Source organism: Epinephelus lanceolatus, chromosome 19 (assembly GCF_041903045.1).
Source record: "Epinephelus lanceolatus isolate andai-2023 chromosome 19, ASM4190304v1, whole genome shotgun sequence".
Classification (NCBI taxonomy): Eukaryota; Metazoa; Chordata; class Actinopteri; order Perciformes; family Serranidae; genus Epinephelus; species Epinephelus lanceolatus.
In genome coordinates this window covers 41,168,954-41,191,699 of record NC_135752.1, presented here as the reverse complement: position 1 = coordinate 41,191,699, position 22,746 = coordinate 41,168,954, and the positions used below count along the sequence as shown (strand labels likewise).

Here is a 22,746-nt window from a genome sequence, read left to right as displayed (position 1 = left end):
GTGTGATTTACACGTATTTAAATGAGGTAATATGCATATATTTGGGGTAAAAATTACCCATTTCTATGCAAATGAGCCTCATTGATAAACAACCACTAATTCACTAACACCAGCGCTAATAGCCACACGCAGTTTGAGTGAAGTAAATAACGTCTTTAGAAAGCTGGTGCAAACTGGGCGCTCCTCTGTGGAAGCCTCTCACCCAAACTTTCCAGTGATCGTGGCAGCAGTGATCGTCTGTTAAATCAGTCTGTAAATAATATTTTGACATTATTATTATTATAATCATTATTACTTTAATGGCATCCGAAGATACTGATGCATTGAACAGGTGACAGTCTGCGGTCGTTCTCAAAACGCACTTCGGTCACGCACTTCAAAAGCAACTTTCAATAATTTATTTTACGAAACGGGGGAAACAAACGTGAACAAAAACGGTTCCATAATTCATATTAAATTCAAAAGATAACGAAAAAACAGCTACAAGTGAGAGGGAATAGTGATAAAGTGGTCAAACTTGGTCAAATCCACAGCCTCAACCCATCCCACACTGTTAGACTGACTCACCAGCAGACATCACTACATGAGGGTATACAGTATTCAGTACTTTGCCAAACAAAGTCTGCCATTGTTCTGCCATGGTGTTCTTGGCGCAAAGCCAGCATTTATACTTTGCCATGTGGCTGATTGCAATCAGGGGCAAATCAGGGGCAAACTGCACTCAGCTGCCAAACTTTGTGGGCGTGTTTGCACTGGTATATCATTAGCGCAATATCCTTTGTGAATAGGACGTTAAGATGGAGCAAACTGCGAGTGCAAGTGAAGTGCAATTCAAGGTGCTATCAGCGGCCGCAGTTCATTCTTTGTGAATTCGGCCCTAAGTGTTTTGCCAAAGTGTCCTCATGATCTGCTGTTCTTCTCCGTCACAGTCCCTGGGTTTCAAACAGAGCTGAGCTATCATGCTGTCTGATATACAGGCTACAGCTGGCACAGGCAGGTGTGCTGATTGTGGAAGATACCATGTGTCATTGGCTAACAGGTTATTTTACCTCACTGATAAGTTATGGGTTTTATTCCAGGTATTTGAGTTGATTTGTGTTGATGTCTGCGCTGAGTTGTGTTTGTTTAAGGTAGAAACTCTCAGTAAAGGTGCAGATTGTGTAACAGTGAAGATAATTGATTTCATCAGGAGCTGATTGTCTAGGGGGAGGGGCTTAGTAGTTATAAGCCTCTCTGCCCCAGGCTCTCAGGTGAGTCTGAGGGTGGCTGTTGATAGGACAGGTCTGTGTTTCTGAAAAAGGATATAGTTTTTTTGGATTTTCTGTTTTGCTGTGGACATCCTCGATTTTGTTTTCTCACTGTTTTTGTTAATAAAAGCACCTCAAGTCATGTTTTTGCAACTCAAGCCATCGTGTTTGTGTTTCTTACAGTAAACCCACAAGGTTTTTGGAACAGGAGAAAACAAAGGAGATAGTTACATCGACTTCAGGAGAGCGCGCACCCAGCATTCCCCTCTGACCATCAACGGTGCTGCTGTAGAGAGGGTGAGCAGCACAAAGTTCCTGGGGTGCATGTCACAGAGGACCTCTCCTGGACCCTCAACACTACTTCTCAGGCCAAGAAGGCTCACCAGTGCCTCTACTTTCTCCACAAGCTGTGAAGAGCCAGAGCCCCAGCCCCCATCATGTCCACATTCTACAGAGGCACCATCAAGAGCGTCTTGACCAGCTGCATCGCAGTTTGGTACGGCGCCTGCACAGCATCCAGCCGCAAGACCCTCCAGCGCATTGTGAGAACAGCTGAAAAAACCATCGGTGCCCCCCCACAAGACATTTACATCACCTGCCTCACCTGCAAAGCCCTCTGCATTGCTGGTGACTCCACTCACCTGTCACACACCCTCCTGAGCCTGCTGCCATCGGGGAGGAGACTACAGAGCCTCCAGGCCAGGACCAGCAACCTGAGGGACAGCTTCATACACCAAGCTGTCAGGACACTCCACTCCCTCCCTGCTCTGCCCCCCCTCCTCCTGCTGCCCCCCCCCCCACACACAAGCTCCTGACCCCCACAATACACAGGACCCCCCCACCCCCCCCACCCCCCCACAATTCTCAGAACACTGTAAGCACACCACCCCTTTAGCCAAAATGAATAAGCTACTTCTGTCTCTGCACTCTTGGTACATTTCTTTTTGCACTATTGTCACACCAAAGACTCTTATCAGTTGCGTGCCCCTTGTCTCTGCATTCTTTGCATTTTGCATTTTATCTTTATTTTTTTTCTATGATTTAAATTTGTAGTTCTCTCTGGACTTCGTTTTTTTCTGTATAGCTTAGTTAGATCTATATTGTATATATTTTCTTTATTTTTAGTTCTAGATTGATGTGAACATCGCTGCAACACGGGTCTGAGAGTAACGTAACTTCAATTGTCCGTATGTCCAGTGCATATGTGATATTGACAAATAAAGTTGACTTGACTTGTGAAGGACGACACGTGGGTGTGGAGATACTGACGAGCCCCCGGCTGAGCTGATCAAAGTTGTGTCCAGTAGGTCATTGGTGCCTGTTATGGTGGCAACCAAAGAACCTGCTACTGGAAACCAGTGGCTCAGAAAGCTGTCAAGCTGAAGAAGGAGTCCTTTCAGGCTGGTTGGTGGTTGGTGGTTGGTTTCATATATACAGATATATATCTTGGTGCATTCAGCAGCTGATTTACTGAGGCAGCAGCTCATCAGACTCCATCATGGCTGCTGGAGACAGTCTGCTGCCATTCTAGCTGGAACATGTGTGAGTCAACCTGGGGACATTACTGTCATAGATGATGTCACTCATGATGTCACTGATGGGCTTACCTGAGCAGGTGAGATCCAGGATGGAGGAAGAGGAAGATGATGTTGCACACTCCCTCAGAGCAGATCCAGAGTGAACACAGTCAGAGTCGATCCTCCACACAGGTCTGTAGGACTCCTTTCTCTCTCCTACAGAAACAGCAGAGCCACAGTCCAGATCTCTGCAGACAACACCTGCTGTCTTCAGGGTCCAGTCAGAGCCAGTCACTGGTCTCCATTCTCCATGTTTGACCTCCAGTGTTCCTGCACAGTGACTGTCTCCTCCCACCAACCTGACAGGCTCTGAACAGAAACCAGAGAGTCATCAGTAAAAGAACAAAGTGAGTTTCATTAGAAGAGAAATGAACCAAATCAAAGCTGCAGCTCCTGTTCTACCTGAGCAGGTGAGTCCAACAGCTTTGCCAGGTGAGCAGGTGTTTCTATCTGAGCCTGAGCTTCTACAGTCCAGGAGAGCAGACTCATGGCCTCCACACTGGAACTCTTTGGTCCACATTGGAGCCTCCACTTCTCCATAGAGCGCCCCCTGGAGGACTGAAGGAGCCCCACAGCCAAGCTCCCTACAGACCACCTCTGCATCCTGCTGGTCAAAGTCAGCTTCACACACTGAGGACCACCTCTGGTTAGACTTCACCTCCAGTCTGCCTGAGCACAGACTGGTCCCATCCACCAGCCTGACAGAGTCTGGAGAGATAATAGAAGATAAAATAGAGAGAGATAAAAGACACCAGACACTAAATAAAAAGATGTCATCAAACAACAATTCACTGATTCAAACTGGACTCACAACAATTCCAACATCACTTCATCATTAACAACAGAACACGTCTTTATAAGACCACAGACTGCAGCTGTCTGACATCACATTTACATTTCATACTCTCTAACATACGTTATCCATTTCTCTGTCCATTTTTTTTCTGAGATGATCTGTAGGCCACAATAAAAATGTGTTTAGAAAATCATCTCTAAAATCTCAAAGGGATAGGGGCTGGACTCTCTCCTTCTAAGGAGGACGCCACATGGGTGTGGAGATACTGACGAGCCCCCGGCTGAGCTGAGCTGATCAAAGTTGTGTTCAGTAGGTCATTGGTGCCTGTTATGGTGGTAACCAAAGAACCTGCTGCTGGAAACCAGTGGCTCAGAAAGCTGTCAAGCTGAAGGAGGAGTCCTTTCAGGCTGGTTGGTGGTTGGCCCAGGGGACTCCTGAAGCAGCACACATGTCCAGTTTAGTTCTTAAATCAGATAAAGTTATTATTGTAGGCGATTTTAACATTCATGTCGACATTGATAATGACTCCCTGGCTACCGCGTTCATCTCATTATTAGACTCCATTGGCTTCAGTCAGGGTGTACATGAACCCACTCACTGTTTTAACCATACCCTCGATCTAGTTCTGACGTATGGAATTGAAATTGATAACCTAAAAGTCTTTCCACAGAATCCCTCGCTATTGGATCATTATCTGATTACTTTTGATTTCTTTTTACTCGATTACATGCCACTCAGCAACAGTAACTACACTAGATGTTTATCAGATAGTGCTGTTGCAAAATTTAAGGAAAAGATTACTCCGTCGTTAAATTCAATACCAAGTCCCTCAGTAACAGAGGTTTCCTGTACCGACTTTGACCATTTTGTCGATAGCGCCGTAGGCTCGTTGCGAACAACACTTGACTCTGTAGCTCCTCTTAAAAAGAAGTTAAAAAAGCAAAGAAAGTTCGCTCCTTGGTATAACTCTCAAACCCGTAAGTTAAAACAAATATCGTGAAACTTTGAAAGGAATTGGTGATTGACCAAACTGGAAGAATCTCGTTTAATCTGGACAGACAGTCTCAAAACTTATAAGAGGGGCCTCCGCAATGCCAGAGCAAACTATTACTCAGCATTAATAGAAGAAAACAAGAACAACCCCAGGTCTCTTTTCAGCACTGTAGCCAGGCTGACTGAGAGTCAAAGCTCTATTGAGCCTTGTATTCCTTTAGCCCTTAGCAGTAATGATTTTATGAGCTTTTTTAATGACAAAATTCTAACTATTAGAGGCAAAATTCATGACCTCCTGTCCTCAGATAGTACCTATCTAACCTCAAACACAGCTGTAAGACCTAATATATATTTAGATTGCTTCTCCCCAATTTCTCTTCAAGAATTGACAGCAGTGATTTCTTCATCTAAATCATCAACGTGTCTCTTAGACCCCATCCCAACTAGGCTACTTAAGGAGGTCTTTCCTTTAGTTAACACTCATATATTAGATATGATCAATATATCCTTATTAACAGGCTATGTACCACAGTCTTTTAAGGTAGCTGTAATTAAACCTCTACTAAAAAAGCCCACCCTGGATCCAGAGGTGTTAGCCAACTATAGACCAATATCTAATCTTCCCTTTATGTCAAAGATCCTTGAGAAAGTAGTCGCAGACCAGCTGTGTGATTTTCTCCAGGATAATAATTTATTTGAGGAATTTCAGTCAGGATTTAGAGTGCATCATAGCACTGAGACAGCACTAGTTAAAATTACAAATGACCTTCTGATTGCTTCAGACAAAGGACTTGTCTCTGTACTTGTTTTATTAGATCTTAGTGCGGCGTTTGACAATATTGACCATCAAATTCTACTGCAGAGACTGGATCACTTAATTGGCCTAAAAGGTTCTGCACTAAGCTGGTTTAAATCTTACTTATCTGATCGTTTTCAGTTTGTTGACGTTCATAATGAATCATCCTTACGTACCAAAGTTTGTTTTGGAGTTCCGCAAGGTTCTGTGCTCGGACCAATCTTATTTACTCTATATATGCTTCCTTTAGGTAACATCATTAGAAATCACTCTATAAATTTCCATTGTTATGCGGATGATACTCAGTTGTATTTATCTATGAAGCCAGAAGAAAGTAATCAATTAACTAAACTCCATAACTGCCTTAAAGACATAAAAACTTGGATGAGCACCAATTTCCTGATGTTAAATTCAGACAAAACTGAAGTTATTGTTCTTGGCCCCAAACAACTCAGAGACTCTTTATCTGATGACATAGTTTCTCTAGATGGCATTGCTCTGGCCTCTAGCACTATCGTAAGAAACCTCGGAGTAATATTTGATCAAGATTTGTCTTTTAATTCTCATTTAAAACAAACCTCACGGACTGCATTTTTTCATCTGTGTAATATTGCGAAAATTAGGCCTATCCTGACCCGAAAAGATGCAGAAAAATTGGTCCACGCTTTTGTTACCTCAAGGCTGGATTACTGTAACTCTCTATTATCAGGTAGCTCTAGTAAGTCCTTAAAAACTCTCCAGCTAATTCAGAATGCAGCAGCACGTGTACTAACAGGAACTAAGAAACGAGATCATATTTCTCCTGTTTTAGCTTCTCTGCACTGGCTCCCTGTAAAATCCAGAATTGAATTTAAAATCCTACTGTTAACTTATAAAGCTCTAAATGGTCAAGCTCCGTCATATCTTAGAGAGCTCATAGTGCCATATTATCCCACCAGAACACTGCGCTCTGAGAACGCAGGGTTACTCGTGGTCCCTAAAGTCTCCAAAAGTAGATCAGGAGCCAGAGCCTTCAGCTATCAGGCTCCTCTCCTGTGGAATCATCTTCCTGTTACGGTCCGGGAGGCAGACACCGTCTCCACATTTAAGACTAGACTTAAGACTTTCCTCTTTGATAAAGCTTATAGTTAGGGCTGGCTCAGGCTTGCCCTGTACCAGCCCCTAGTTAGGCTGACTTAGGCCTAGTCTGCCGGAGGACCCCCCTATAACACACCGGGCACCTTCTCTCCCTCTCTCTCTCTCTCTCTCTCTCTCATATTCTATTACTGCATCTTGCTAACTCGGCCATTCTGGATGTCACTAACTCGGCTTCTTCTCCGGAGCCTTTGTGCTCCACTGTCTCTCAGATTAACTCATACCGCAGCGGTGCCTGGACAGCGTGACGTGTGTGGTTGTGCTGCTGCCGTGGTCCTGCCAGATGCCTCCTGCTGCTGCTGCCATCATTAGTCATTAGTCATACTTCTACTGTTATTATACACATATGACTATTGTCACACATGTATACTGTCAGATATTAATACATACTTTCAACATATTGTACCACAGTAGCCAGAACTATAACTATAATATTATTACTTTCAATAATGTTGTTGTAAGCTACTGTCATTACCTGCATCTCTCTCTCTCTCTCTCTCTCTCATTGTGTCATGCGGATTACTGTTAATTTATTATGCTGATCTGTTCTGTACGACATCTATTGCACGTCTGTCCATCCTGGAAGAGGGATCCCTCCTCAGTTGCTCTTCCTGAGGTTTCTACCGTTTTTTTTTTCCCCCCATTAAAGGGTTTTTTTTGGGGAGTTTTTCCTGATCCGCTGTGAGGGTCATAAGGACAGAGGGATGTTGTATGCTGTAAAGCCCTGTGAGGCAAATTGTGATTTGTGATATTGGGCTTTATAAATAAAATTTAATTGAAAATTGAATGTATGTTTCATATATACAGATATATATCTTGGTGCATTCAGCAGCTGATTTACTGAGGCAGCAGCTCATCAGACTCCATCATGGCTGCTGGAGACAGTCTGCTGCCATTCTAGCTGGAACATGTGTGAGTCAACCTGGGGACATTACTGTCATAGATGATGTCACTCATGATGTCACTGATGGGCTTACCTGAGCAGGTGAGATCCAGGAGGAAGAGAAAGTAAGATGATGTTGCACACTCCCTCAGACCAGATCCAGAGTGAACACAGTCAGAGTCGATCCTCCACACAGGTCTGTCTGAGGACTCCTCTCTCTCTCCTACAGAAACAGCAGAGCCACAGTCCAGATCTCTGCAGACAACATCTGCTGTCTTCAGGGTCCAGTCAGAGCCATTCACTGGTCTCCATTCTCCCTGATGTTTGACCTCCAGTGTTCCTGCACAGTGACTGTCTCCTCCCACCAACCTGACATCATCAGACTCTGAACAGAAACCAGAGAGTCATCAGTAAAAGAACAAAGTGAGTTTCATTAGAAGAGAAATGAGCCAAATCAAAGCTGCAGCTCCTCTTCTACCTGAGCAGGTGAGTCCAACAGCTTTGCCAGGTGAGCAGGTGTTTCTATCTGAGCCTGAGCTTCTACAGTCCAGGAGAGCAGACTCATGGCCTCCACACTGGAACTCTTTGGTCCACATTGGAGCCTCCACTTCTCCATAGAGCGCCCCCTGGAGGACTGAAGGAGCCCCACAGCCAAGCTCCCTACAGACCACCTCTGCATCCTGCTGGTCAAAGTCAGCTTCACACACTGAGGACCACCTCTGGTTAGACTTCACCTCCAGTCTGCCTGAGCACAGACTGGTCCCATCCACCAGCCTGACAGAGTCTGGAGAGATAATAGAAGATAAAATAGAGAGAGATAAAAGACACCAGACACTAAATAAAAAGATGTCATCAAACAACAATTCACTGATTCAAACTGGACTCACAACAATTCCAACATCACTTCATCATTAACAACAGAACATGTCTTTATAAGACCACAGACTGCAGCTGTCTGACATCACATTTACATTTCATACTCTCTAACATATGTTATCCATTTCTCTGTCCATTTTTTTCTGAGATGATCTGTAACCCACAATAAAAATGTGTTTAGAAAATGATCTCTAAAATCTCAAAGGGATAGGGGCTGGACTCTCTCCTCGTTAAGTTTGCAGACGACACGACCGTGGTGGGTCTCATCAGAGACGATGATGAGACAAACTACAGGAGCGAGGTGAGCCACCTGGCCTTGTGGTGCAGCCACAATAATTTCTCTTTGAACTTGGAGTGTGACGAAGACTCGTCACTGAGTACGGGCAGCACATGGTAAAGATGGCACTCAGTGAAATGCTCACACATGGTTAGCCACACACATTATTAACCCCTGTCAATGTGGTGAGTGCACGCACTACAATAAAGCCCCAGCTGCAATTCTACATACACTGCAATACAATACAATGCTGAGGAAATAAAACACACATTACAGTTTAGTTTATTTAGTTCACTTTATTCATACTCATCTCACAAAGACTCAGGGCCGAATTCACAAAAGGATTGCGTGGCTTTTGCGGCCGCTAAACCGGTAAAAATGGAGCAAACAGATACCGTTTAATTCATAAAGCACGCACAGAGGGTGAAATGCTCCACTAACTGCGCTGCCAAGCAGATTGTGTCTCAGTGCTCCGGTGTTATTTGCACGTATTTAAATGAGGTAATATGCATATATTTGGGGTAAAAATTACCCATTTCTATGCAAATGAGCCTCATTGATAAACAACCACTAATTCACTAACACCAGCGCTAATAGCCACACGCAGTTTGAGTGAAGTAAATAACGTCTTTAGAAAGCTGGTGCAAACTGGGCGCTCCTCTGTGGAAGCCTCTCACCCAAACTTTCCAGTGATCGTGGCAGCAGTGATCGTCTGTTAAATCAGTCTGTAAATAATATTTTGACATTATTATTATAATCATTATTACTTTAATGGCATCCGAAGATACTGATGCGTTGAACAGGTGACAGTCTGTGGTCGTTCTCAAAACGCACTTCGGTCACGCACTTCAAAAGCAACTTTCAATAATTTATTTTACGAAACGGGGGAAACAAACGTGAACAAAAACGGTTCCATAATTCATATTAAATTCAAAAGATAACGAAAAAACAGCTACAAGTGAGAGGGAATAGTGATAAAGTGGTCAAACTTGGTCAAATCCACAGCCTCAACCCATCCCACACTGTTAGACTGACTCACCAGCAGACATCACTACATGAGGGTATACAGTATTCAGTACTTTGCCAAACAAAGTCTGCCATTGTTCTGCCACGGTGTTCTTGGCGCAAAGCCAGCATTTATACTTTGCCATGTGGCTGATTGCAATCAGGGGCAAATCAGGGGCAAACTGCACTCAGCTGCCAAACTTTGTGGGCGTGTTTGCACTGGTATATCATTAGCGCAATATCCTTTGTGAATAGGACGTTAAGATGGAGCAAACTGCGAGTGCAAGTGAAGTGCAATTCAAGGTGCTATCAGCGGCCGCAGTTCATTCTTTGTGAATTCGGCCCTAAGTGTTTTGCCAAAGTGTCCTCATGATCTGCTGTTCTTCTCCGTCACAGTCCCTGGGTTTCAAACAGAGCTGAGCTATCATGCTGTCTGATATACAGGCTACAGCTGGCACAGGCAGGTGTGCTGATTGTGGAAGATACCATGTGTCATTGGCTAACAGGTTATTTTACCTCACTGATAAGTTATGGGGTTTATTCCAGGTATTTGAGTTGATTTGTGTTGATGTCTGCGCTGAGTTGTGTTTGTTTAAGGTAGAAACTCTCAGTAAAGGTGCAGATTGTGTAACAGTGAAGATAATTGATTTCATCAGGAGCTGATTGTCTAGGGGGAGGGGCTTAGTAGTTATAAGCCTCTCTGCCCCAGGCTCTCAGGTGAGTCTGAGGGTGGCTGTTGATAGGACAGGTCTGTGTTTCTGAAAAAGGATATAGTTTTTTTGGATTTTCTGTTTTGCTGTGGACATCCTCGATTTTGTTTTCTCACTGTTTTTGTTAATAAAAGCACCTCAAGTCATGTTTTTGCAACTCAAGCCATCGTGTTTGTGTTTCTTACAGTAAACCCACAAGGTTTTTGGAACAGGAGAAAACAAAGGAGATAGTTACATCGACTTCAGGAGAGCGCGCACCCAGCATTCCCCTCTGACCATCAACGGTGCTGCTGTAGAGAGGGTGAGCAGCACAAAGTTCCTGGGGTGCATGTCACAGAGGACCTCTCCTGGACCCTCAACACTACTTCTCAGGCCAAGAAGGCTCACCAGTGCCTCTACTTTCTCCACAAGCTGTGAAGAGCCAGAGCCCCAGCCCCCATCATGTCCACATTCTACAGAGGCACCATCAAGAGCGTCTTGACCAGCTGCATCGCAGTTTGGTACGGCGCCTGCACAGCATCCAGCCGCAAGACCCTCCAGCGCATTGTGAGAACAGCTGAAAAAAACCATCGGTGCCCCCCCACAAGACATTTACATCACCTGCCTCACCTGCAAAGCCCTCTGCATTGCTGGTGACTCCACTCACCTGTCACACACCCTCCTGAGCCTGCTGCCATCGGGGAGGAGACTACAGAGCCTCCAGGCCAGGACCAGCAACCTGAGGGACAGCTTCATACACCAAGCTGTCAGGACACTCCACTCCCTCCCTGCTCTGCCCCCCCCTCCTCCTGCTGCCCCCCCCCCACACACAAGCTCCTGACCCCCACAATACACAGGACCCCCCCACCCCCCCCACCCCCCCAATTCTCAGAACACTGTAAGCACACCACCCCTTTAGCCAAAATGAATAAGCTACTTCTGTCTCTGCACTCCTGGTACATTTCTTTTTGCACTATTGTCACACCAAAGACTCTTATCAGTTGCGTGCCCCTTGTCTCTGCATTCTTTGCATTTTGCATTTTATCTTTATTTTTTTTCTATGATTTAAATTTGTAGTTCTCTCCGGACTTCGTGTTTTTCTGTATAGCTTAGTTAGATCTATATTGTATATATTTTCTTTATTTTTAGTTCTAGATTGATGTGAACATCGCTGCAACACGGGTCTGAGTGTAACGTAACTTCAATTGTCCGTATGTCCAGTGCATATGTGATATTGACAAATAAAGTTGACTTGACTTGTGAAGGACGACACGTGGGTGTGGAGATACTGACGAACCCCCGGCTGAGCTGAGCTGATCAAAGTTGTGTCCAGTAGGTCATTGGTGCCTGTTATAATGGCAACCAAAGAACCTAATGCTGGAAACCAGTGGCTGTCAAGCCGAAGAAGGAGTCCTTTCAGGCTGGTTGGTGGTTGGCCCAGGGGACTCCTGAAGCAGCACACATGTATGTTTCATATATACAGATATATATCTTGGTGCATTCAGCAGCTGATTTACTGAGGCAGCAGCTCATCAGACTCCATCATGGCTGCTGGAGACAGTCTGCTGCCATTCTAGCTGGAACATGTGTGAGTCAACCTGGGGACATTACTGTCATAGATGATGTCACTCATGATGTCACTGATGGGCTTACCTGAGCAGGTGAGATCCAGGACGAAGAGAAAGGAAGATGATGTTGCACACTCCCTCAGAGCAGATCCAGAGTGAACACATTCAGACCTGATCCACCACACAGGTCTGGCTGAGGACTCCTTTCTCTCTCCTACAGAAACAGCAGAGCCACAGTCCAGATCTCTGCAGACAACACCTGCTGTCTTCAGGGTCCAGTCAGAGCCATTCACTGGTCTCCATTCTCCATGTTTGACCTCCAGTGTTCCTGCACAGTGACTGTCTCCTCCCACCAACCTGACAGGCTCTGAACAGAAACCAGAGAGTCATCAGTAAAAGAACAAAGTGAGTTTCATTAGAAGAGAAATGAACCAAATCAAAGCTGCAGCTCCTCTTCTACCTGAGCAGGTGAGTCCAACAGCTTTGCCAGGTGAGCAGGTGTTTCTATCTGAGCCTGAGCTTCTACAGTCCAGGAGAGCAGACTCATGGCCTCCACACTGGAACTCTTTGGTCCACATTGGAGCCTCCACTTCTCCATAGAGCGCCCCCTGGAGGACTGAAGGAGCCCCACAGCCAAGCTCCCTACAGACCACCTCTGCATCCTGCTGGTCAAAGTCAGCTTCACACACTGAGGACCACCTCTGGTTAGACTTCACCTCCAGTCTGCCTGAGCACAGACTGGTCCCATCCACCAGCCTGACAGAGTCTGGAGAGATAATAGAAGATAAAATAGAGAGAGATAAAAGACACCAGACACTAAATAAAAAGATGTCATCAAACAACAATTCACTGATTCAAACTGGACTCACAACAATTCCAACATCACTTCATCATTAACAACAGAACACGTCTTTATAAGACCACAGACTGCAGCTGTCTGACATCACATTTACATTTCATACTCTCTAACATACGTTATCCATTTCTCTGTCCATTTTTTTTCTGAGATGATCTGTAAGCCACAATAAAAATGTGTTTAGAAAATGATCCCTAAAATCTCAAGGGATAGGGGCTGGACTCTCCTTTAAGGAGTTGTCCAGGGTGAAGGACGCCACATGGGTGTGGAGATACTGAGGAGCCCCTGGCTGAGCTGAGCTGATCAAAGTTGTGTCCAGTAGGTCATTGGTGCCTGTTATGGTGGCAACCAAAGAACCTGCTGCTGGAAACCAGTGGCTGTCAAGCCGAAGAAGGAGTCCTTTCAGGCTGGTTGGTGGTTCGGCCCAGGGGACTCCTGAAGCAGCACACATGTATGTTTCATATATACAGATATATATCTTGGTGCATTCAGCAGCTGATTTACTGAGGCAGCAGCTCATCAGACTCCATCATGGCTGCTGGAGACAGTCTGCTGCCATTCTAGCTGGAACATGTGTGAGTCAACCTGGGGACATTACTGTCATAGATGATGTCACTCATGATGTCACTGATGGGCTTACCTGAGCAGGTGAGATCCAGGAGGAAGAAAAAGTAAGATGATGTTGCACACTCCCTCAGAGCAGATCCAGAGTGAACACAGTCAGCGTCGATCCTCCACACAGGTCTGATTGAGGACTCCTTTCTCTCTACAGAAACAGCAGAGCCACAGTCCAGATCTCTGCAGACAACACCTGCTGTCTTCAGGGTCCAGCCAGAGACAAATCCAGTCACTGGTCTCCATTCTCCATGTTTGACCTCCAGTGTTCCTGCACAGTGACTGTCTCCTCCCACCAACCTGACATCATCAGACTCTGAACAGAGACCAGAGAGTCATCAGTAAAAGAACAAAGTGAGTTTCATTAGAAGAGAAATGAACCAAATCAAAGCTGCAGCTCCTCTTCTACCTGAGCAGGTGAGTCCAACAGCTTTGCCAGGTGAGCAGGTGTTTCTATCTGAGCCTGAGCTTCTACAGTCCAGGAGAGCAGACTCATGGCCTCCACACTGGAACTCTTTGGTCCACATTGGAGCCTCCACTTCTCCATAGAGCGCCCCCTGGAGGACTGAAGGAGCCCCACAGCCAAGCTCCCTACAGACCACCTCTGCATCCTGCTGGTCAAAGTCAGCTTCACACACTGAGGACCACCTCTGGTTAGACTTCACCTCCAGTCTGCCTGAGCACAGACTGGTCCCATCCACCAGCCTGACAGAGTCTGGAGAGATAATAGAAGATAAAATAGAGAGAGATAAAAGACACCAGACACTAAATAAAAAGATGTCATCAAACAACAATTCACTGATTCAAACTGGACTCACAACAATTCCAGCATCACTTCATCACCAACAGGTTGTGGGTCATTCAACAAATCGATGCCTTTTCAACTTTGGAAATTTAAAATTTTAATTAAATTCAAATTCTATTTTTTAAGTAGCCTGAGATTAAAAACAGTTGAAAGTTACAATAACCTGTATTGTGCCATCTCAGGCTGTGGAATTTCATATTTTATGACTGTTTCTCTCCTTATTGTTTTGATGGTTTTGCCAACCCTGTTACCACAGAAAGTATTACTATATCTAATATTCCTAATTAGACTTATGTAATAGATGGCACATTTATGAGCAGTACTTAAATCCCTGTTTTCATTCAGATTATCAAGTGCACCCTGATTTTGCATGGCGATCACATGTCTATTAGGAAAAAAGATAATTTTTTAGAAGAGAAATATGAAAAGAATGGCCCTGTCCAAAATATAGCATAGTTTAAATTATAATGATAAGAGTTGAAAGTCTCTTTTAATCGTCATTTTGACATTTGACATTATGAAATTAACACCAACAATAGGATTGACTGCCAGCCCTGTTACAGTAACAGCTGATACACATTTTACTGCCTACACTGAACATCTTTGTCTACACACTACTATGAAGTTTCCCCTCCCAAGTCACAGGGTATTGTTCTGCACTTGATTGGTATTGTTGTATCAGTGAAGCACGTCACATTTCTAAGAGGTCTCATGTTGTTGTTGTTGTTGTTGTTGTTGGTGTCGTTGTTGTTGTTGCAGTTCCATGCACACATTATTGACAAGCGTTTTGGAATCATTTTTGTTATTGAGACAGATTGTTTTTATGTTGGTAATTAACATATTAAAACACATTGAGTCATATTTCAAGTGTTATTAATTTAGGAGGATTTAATAGCATTTCATTTATTTAACATAGTAACCAACAGTAAAAAGGGTTTTGTAGCAGTTAAACAGGACTTAGAACAACCAGACCATACAAACATATCAAAGGGCTCATTCACAGTAAATCAAGTAACCAGTTTCATCATATTGTGGACATTAGCTGAATAACACTCACATGATGACTTTTAAAAATGTTTTCATTTGATAAGGCTGACCTTTAAAGACAGTAAAGCTATCTATGATGATCATCCCTGCTACTCACATGTCAAATCCTGTTAGTGTGGAAAGGTAACAGCGTTGACAGTTTATGGCTCGTTAAAACAAATGTGAGCTAAAGCACATGCTGTGTACTCTGAAAGGCAATTACTTGTACAAATTGATTATATTATGAAACATACATGTTAAAAATGGTATCAGGATTGAGGCTGTATGCTTGTAGGAAAAGGAATGTGATGTTGCACACTTTGTCAGAGCAGATCCAGAGTGAACACAGTCAGAGTCAACTCTCCACACAGATCTGTGGGAGGACTCTTCACATGCATGCTCACTCACTCACTCACTCACTCACTCACTCACAATTGCTTGCTGTCACTAGGTTCGTTCAAGATGAGCCAGGCCTGCGCAGATTCGATCACCGGTGATCGGCGCACAATGCATGCCGGTTAGTTTTGTCCGACTAGTCCCGACTTGCTCTGACGTATTACAAAAGTGGACGGTGATAAAACCGCGAGAGCAAGGAGGCCACAGTTTTTAGAGCCAGGCGCTGCAGTTGCTCTCCACTGACTGCACCGCCTGGCTCTCACCTGATCTAACAGCTGATTGGTTCAGATGTCGACTCAACAAGATGACGTTTTAGATAAACTACTCATTTTTGTTGAATTGTAGAGATTAAGATTGTATTTGTCTGATTTGAAGGTTTATTCTGTGAACAGAAACATGTGTGACTGATGATGAAGTTTAGTTGTCAGAGACTGAACACATCCTACTATCCTACTATTAAATGGAGAAACCTCTGTCCGTCTGTCTGTCATCATCCGTTTTCCTCCTCACTGCTTTGACCTATTTCTCTGAACTTGCACATAGTCTTTCATCTTGGTTATGTGCAGACAGCCACAATGCCGTTTTTGCATTTTTCCCACATTTCTACTGTTTATATTCCACTACCCATTCATACTGTGAGCACCATCAGCAGCGCGACCTGCGCATGCGCTGGGACCACAGTTTGGCTGGGACATGCAATTTCAAGCACCAACACTTGCTGAAGACTAAGGTAATTATTTTACTGAACGAACACGCGTCTGTGTCTGTGTGTGCGAGCCAGCCGTTACGTATTTTCACTTTACTGACATTAGCCTACAAACATTACAAACTAAACTTTGCACTGTTTCTTTCACTCTTTCTAAGTGTTGCGTGTGTATGTGTGTACCTGTGTGCCCCCCATGTATTTTGCCATAAAGCATGTTTCTAAATACAGTGTGCATTGTTTGTCTTACATTAATATTTATTACACAGTGCATTTACAGTGCTCTGATTTTGCATCTCCTCTAATATACTGTTTTTGATGTCTTATTCCTCTATACATAACACATCCCCGGGTATGGACTAGTTGATCATAAACTATACAGAGTCTACTGTGTATTAACACTGGACTGTTTTAGTTATTGAAGTATTTAGCAACACAGAGACTGGTGGTCAGTGGGATAACATGTGTACAGATGTGAAGCCCTGACTGTATCTGACTGAGCCTTAAAGCCTCAGTGTGTAAAAATGGTGAGTAACAGTGACATCAGCGGTCAAATTCTAGATTGCAGGGCTCACTCGCTCACCCCTCCCGTCGGGTAAGTGACGGTGGCCTCGTAGGACAGAAAGCCTTGCGCAGACAGAGATGGCATCATCCACAAGTTTGTCAAGTGTTTCAGGAGTAGGCCTATCTAGCGATGAGGTGAATATTTATTTAGGAATCTAAAGCATGTTACGATATTGTAGCGACCCTGCAGTAAATGTTCTGTTATAATGTCAGTGTTCTGTGAGTTAATGGCATGTTTGGGATTGAATGAGTATAGGTAGGGGGGCGGGGTGCGAGTGTGACGGGGATGAGAGCTGTGTGAGTGCGCGTGCTGGTGTGTGTATGAGCGAGCTAGAGGAGAGAGCAGGGCCCATATTCACAAAGATTCCAAAGAGTCCTCTCAGAGAGCTCCTAACTTAGCCTAAAACTTCCTAGCAAGGAATTTTAGCTTAAGAGTGATTCAGGAAGTTTCTGAGCGCGACTGAGCAAGGAGGGGACAGAAACTTTTATCTTAGTGAGGAGGTGTGGTTGACCCCGTTACTAGGTATGACGCAGTCTTCTAAAAGCTGTGATTGGTTGTTACAAAAAGAAAAAAAACAAAAGCGCTCCTAGCAATGAATGGACAGTGAAATCAACCGATCATAGAACTTAGACTGTATTAAGAAATGTGTAATCGTGAAGGCTCGATCTCCTCTAGTTTTTAATAGTGATCGAGGAACATCCAAGACCATCTGATTGGCTGATCTGAGGGCTCTGGAGGGCCAATGCAACTCAACAAGGTCAGATAGGTATTCCGGGGCCAGCCCATTCAGAGACTTAAAAACAGATAAAAGAATCTTAAAATCAATCCTGTACCTAACCAGAAGCCAGTGAAGTGAAGAGAGCACCGGAGTTATGTGCTCATGTTTCTTTGTCCCAGTTAGGAGACGGGCTGCTGCATTCTGAACAAGCTGCAGGTGGTTAAGCTCTGATTGCTCAATGCCGACGTACAGGGAGTTGCAGTAATCTAAAAGCATGGATAACTTTTTCGAGGTCTTTCTGGTTTAACTTTGGCTAAAAGCCTCAGCTGAAAAAAGCTAGACTTGACCACTGATAACTCAGGATAAACCATTAACATAAACTACAGATCACCTGTAAAGCATTTTAATAAATTAATCTATCATAATTAAAACAACTGGAGACTGAGAACAAACTGATATATGGGTCTGATCACTTCTTTAATGAACTGACATCATTCCAGACAGGATGTTAGTGTGTCTGTGACTTCCTGTACGGACTGAAGGCTGCTGGAAACTGTTGGGAAACTGTCCGACTTCACCGCGGCTTGTTGTCACCGCCCCCCGCTGTAGCCGCCTGCTCTTGTCTACTTTGCAGGTGAGGCGCAGTTCATCTCCAACGAGCCTATTGTCTGAGGCTGTCAATTAAGAAATCAGCTGTTCTGTCAGCTGGTCACTTTTAACCAATAGCACAGCAACACACCTTCACTGTTGGCCATCTTCCCAGATAGCACACACACATCTGACCGACACATCGGCCCTTAACATAGATATATATACATAGATGCCGCACCCTGGCTTGTGGGCTGCGTCAATACCGCCGCCATCTTGCCTAGGTGCTCTGACCGGTTCAGACCTGTGTCAGACTCGGCAAAAATGCCACATTGTTGCTCTGCATTTGGGTGTACGAACAAGAGAAGTGTTAAAACCAAGCAGAAGGGAATAACATTCCACAGGTAAGAAGTTGTTTTACAATATTTTACTGTTACGAACATGTTTAATGAGATATATATCTCAAAAAGTGATCCTTCTTTTAAGCTAATCAAGTAAAGTATTGTCCTGATCTGGTCCTAATGCCAAATTAATAATATAATATTACTTATAAAATTATGATGCTTTGTCAAACAGCTATGTCGGTGTATGTGTTATTCCAAATTGTCAACTATCTGTTTCATGGCACCAACGTGATATAACGCAGTATAACGTTAGTAGTTAACTTGTGGCCTGAATTGTAACTACTACTGTTTATTCTTCCCTTCAGAACACTTTTGAAACAGTGGTGGTCAGACAGACGCACAGGATTCTTACTGCCCAAATACCAGCTCCTGCCTTCAGGCAGACGCTACAGGGCTAGCAGGTATAAAGGCAACAGATACAAACTCTCTTTTATACCTACATCCATAGCGCTCCTGAACAAAAAACCAGCCCTGTTCCCTCCGTAGTGAGGAATAGCCTCAGTCTAAACATGGTCTCCTCCTAAATTTAGTTTTTAACTTTTAATAATTTAATTTAATAATTTTCAGTTAAATTATTTTAACTGTCCAACTCTCCCTTAACTTTCTTTTAACTTCTCTATGCACTTTACGCTGCCGGGCTTAGTAGTGGCCGACACCTGCATGGTGGCCGGTATTTGTCCTATTGTACACCATGTGTACTTGTAAGTCTTTGGAAAAACCCTATTGTTGTTTGTGTACTGTGTGTTGTGTGTCAATGTAAACGCAGTTTTCATGCACTCTGAGCCCAAGACGAATTTCCTGTAAAGGACAATAAAGTTTATTTGATTTGATTTGAAATTATGTGGAACTGCGTTTTTCTGACACACTTATTGTAGCGGCAATCTTTCATCCACCCAGTAGGCCTACTCCACATTACCACCACTATTAAGCAGTCCGTTGGCAATAAACTTGACACGAAATCAGTCTTCCAAGGCAGTAACTCCGTTTGAAAACTTTAATTAAAATCAAAAAACAAAGTTACAAGATTCAGTCTTAATTGGCTCAACTAGGCACATCGTCAAAAAACTGTCTTGCTCCTTTGGCTGCTTAACCATCTCTGAGGGCGGTTTGGCTGTGACATCATCAAAGGCATGCCTTAAAGGAGCATTTCCACATCTTTAAAGTAAAACTACCATACGATTCTTACCAATATAAATATGGCTCTTACACTTATTTTGTGTGTAGTTTCCCAAAAACACAGATAGGAGACGGGCATGGGTAGCAGCAGTGAGGAGAAAGGACTTTGTCCCAGTGACTCCTCAGTCATCTGCAGCTGTCACTTCAGACCTGAGGACCTCAACAGGACTGGGCAGACTGTCCGTTTAAGGGACGGAGTGGCTCCCTCTGTATTATATGTTTGTAAATATGACCTAATAATGTAAACAGTTCTGTGTCCAGGCTCCCATGAGCACTGTGGTGTTATACATATGAGATTAAAGCAAAATGTTGTGTAAACATGCAGCTCTAAGTCATTTATTTTCAGTTGTACAAAACCAACATTTGTTAATCAGAATGTGTAACTACACTGCAGCTCGGCACAGCCCTGCTGATACACTATTTTTTGCACATTGTGTGACTTAAAATGTGAATAAACATTTATAATCAAAATTAATAATTAAATGACATCATGGTGGGCATTGTACATCTACGGAAGACAAGAACGGCCATGTATTATTCTTTTTTTTGTGCACTGTTATCTCGAGATAACGAATTAATTAAGTCGTTATCACGAGATAACAGTGCACAAAAAAAGACTAATACATGTCCGTTCTTGTCTTCCGTATACATCTAGTAAGAAAAAAGAATATTTATTACATGGGGAAAGTTTAGTTTAAATGTGTTGTACAACTATTACTGTTACTTTATCTACATAAGATCAAATATTTTGGTATGAAAAGCTGCTTTTTTTATTTAAGTATCCTGTATCATAACTACATGTCTGACAATTGTAACAAACCAAACCGCATGAAAATCGGTTGAGAATTCAGCGAGTAATGATGATTTTAATCATAAATAATCTCCTGCCTCAATAGACATACATGCATTAGGCAGCGCAGCTCCACCTGGGCAAGATGGCGGCCGCGTTGACGTATCGCTCCAATGACGAGCACCGTTGAATGCGGCATCTACGTATATATATCTATCAATCAATCAATCAATCAATTTTATTTATAAAGCCCAATATCACAAATCACAATTTGCCTCACAGGGCTTTACAGCATACGACATCCCTCTGTCCTTATGACCCTCACAGCTGATCAGGAAAAACTCCCCCAAAAAAAAACCCTTTAACAGGGAAAAAAAAACGGTAGAAACCTCAGGAAGAGCAACTGAGGAGGGATCCCTCTTCCAGGACGGACAGACGTGCAATAGATGTCGTACAGAACAGATCAGCATAATAAATTAACAGTAATCCGTATGACACAATGAGACAGAGAGAGAGAGAGAGAGAGAGAGAGAGAGAGAGAGAGATGCAGGTAATGACAGTAGCTTACAACAACATTAATGAAAGTAATAATATTATAGTTATAGTTCTGGCTACTGTGGTACAATATGTTGAAAGTATGTATTAATATCTGGCAGTATACATGTGTGACAATAGTCATATGTGTATAATAACAGTAGAAGTATGACTAATGACTAATGATGGCAGCAGCAGCAGGAGGCATCTGGCAGGACCACGGCAGCAGCACAACCACACACGTCACGCTGTCCAGGCACCGCTGTGATATGAGTTAATCTGAGAGACAGTGGAGCACAAAGGCTCCGGAGAAGAAGCCGAGTTAGTGACATCCAGAATGGCCGAGTTAGCAAGATGCAGTAATAGAATACGAGAGAGAGAGAGAGAGAGAGAGAGAGAGAGGGAGGGAAGGTGCCCGGTGTGTTATAGGGGGGTCCTCCGGCAGACTAGGCCTAAGTCAGCCTAACTAGGGGCTGGTACAGGGCAAGCCTGAGCCAGCCCTAACTATAAGCTTTATCAAAGAGGAAAGTCTTAAGTCTAGTCTTAAATGTGGAGACGGTGTCTGCCTCCCGGACCGTAACAGGAAGATGATTCCACAGGAGAGGAGCCTGATAGCTGAAGGCTCTGGCTCCTGATCTGCTTTTGGAGACTTTAGGGACCACGAGTAACCCTGCGTTCTCAGAGCGCAGTGTTCTGGTGGGATAATATGGCACTATGAGCTCTCTAAGATATGACGGAGCTTGACCATTTAGAGCTTTATAAGTTAACAGTAGGATTTTAAATTCAATTCTGGATTTTACAGGGAGCCAGTGCAGAGAAGCTAAAACAGGAGAAATATGATCTCGTTTCTTAGTTCCTGTTAGTACACGTGCTGCTGCATTCTGAATTAGCTGGAGAGTTTTTAAGGACTTACTAGAGCTACCTGATAATAGAGAGTTACAGTAATCCAGCCTTGAGGTAACAAAAGCGTGGACCAATTTTTCTGCATCTTTTCGGGTCAGGATAGGCCTAATTTTCGCAATATTACGCAGATGAAAAAATGCAGTCCGTGAGGTTTGCTTTAAATGAGAATTAAAAGACAAGTCTTGATCAAATATTACTCCGAGGTTTCTTACGGTAGTGCTAGAGGCCAGAGCAATGCCATCTAGAGAAACTATGTCATCAGATAAAGAGTCTCTGAGTTGTTTGGGGCCAAGAACAATAACTTCAGTTTTGTCTGAATTTAACATCAGGAAATTGGTGCTCATCCAAGTTTTTATGTCTTTAAGGCAGTTATGGAGTTTAGTTAATTGATTACTTTCTTCTGGCTTCATCGATAAATACAACTGTGTATCATCCGCATAACAATGGAAATTTATAGAGTGATTTCTAATGATGTTACCTAAAAGAAGCATATATAGAGTAAATAGGATTGGTCCGAGCACAGAACCTTGCGGAACTCCAAAACAAACTTTGGTACGTAAGGATGATTCATTACGAACGTCAACAAATTGAAAACGATCAGATAAATAAGATTTAAACCAGCTTAGTGCAGAACCTTTTAGGCCAATTAAGTGATCCAGTCTCTGCAGTAGAATTTGATGGTCAATTGTGTCAAACGCCGCACTAAGATCTAATAAAACAAGAACAGAGACAAGTCCTTTGTCTGAAGCAATCAGAAGGTCATTTGTAATTTTAACTAGTGCTGTCTCAGTGCTATGATGCACTCTAAATCCTGACTGAAATTCCT

The 22,746-nt window shown here is 43.4% G+C and overlaps 1 protein-coding gene across 1 annotated transcript in view; it reads right to left on the bottom strand.

Moving 5' to 3' along the window:
- LOC144458731 (scavenger receptor cysteine-rich type 1 protein M130-like) overlaps nt 1-22,746 on the bottom strand; it is a 74,814-nt gene that overhangs the window by 26,834 nt on the left and 25,234 nt on the right. Inside the window, exons 4-11 of the mRNA XM_078161955.1 lie at nt 13,722-14,027; nt 13,338-13,628; nt 12,302-12,607; nt 11,927-12,208; nt 7,905-8,210; nt 7,521-7,811; nt 3,227-3,622; nt 2,855-3,133 (exon numbers count right to left, since the gene is read on the bottom strand). Of these exons, the coding sequence (XP_078018081.1) occupies nt 2,855-3,133; nt 3,227-3,622; nt 7,521-7,811; nt 7,905-8,210; nt 11,927-12,208; nt 12,302-12,607; nt 13,338-13,628; nt 13,722-14,027 (2,457 nt within the window). The remainder of the gene's footprint in view (nt 1-2,854; nt 3,134-3,226; nt 3,623-7,520; nt 7,812-7,904; nt 8,211-11,926; nt 12,209-12,301; nt 12,608-13,337; nt 13,629-13,721; nt 14,028-22,746) is intronic.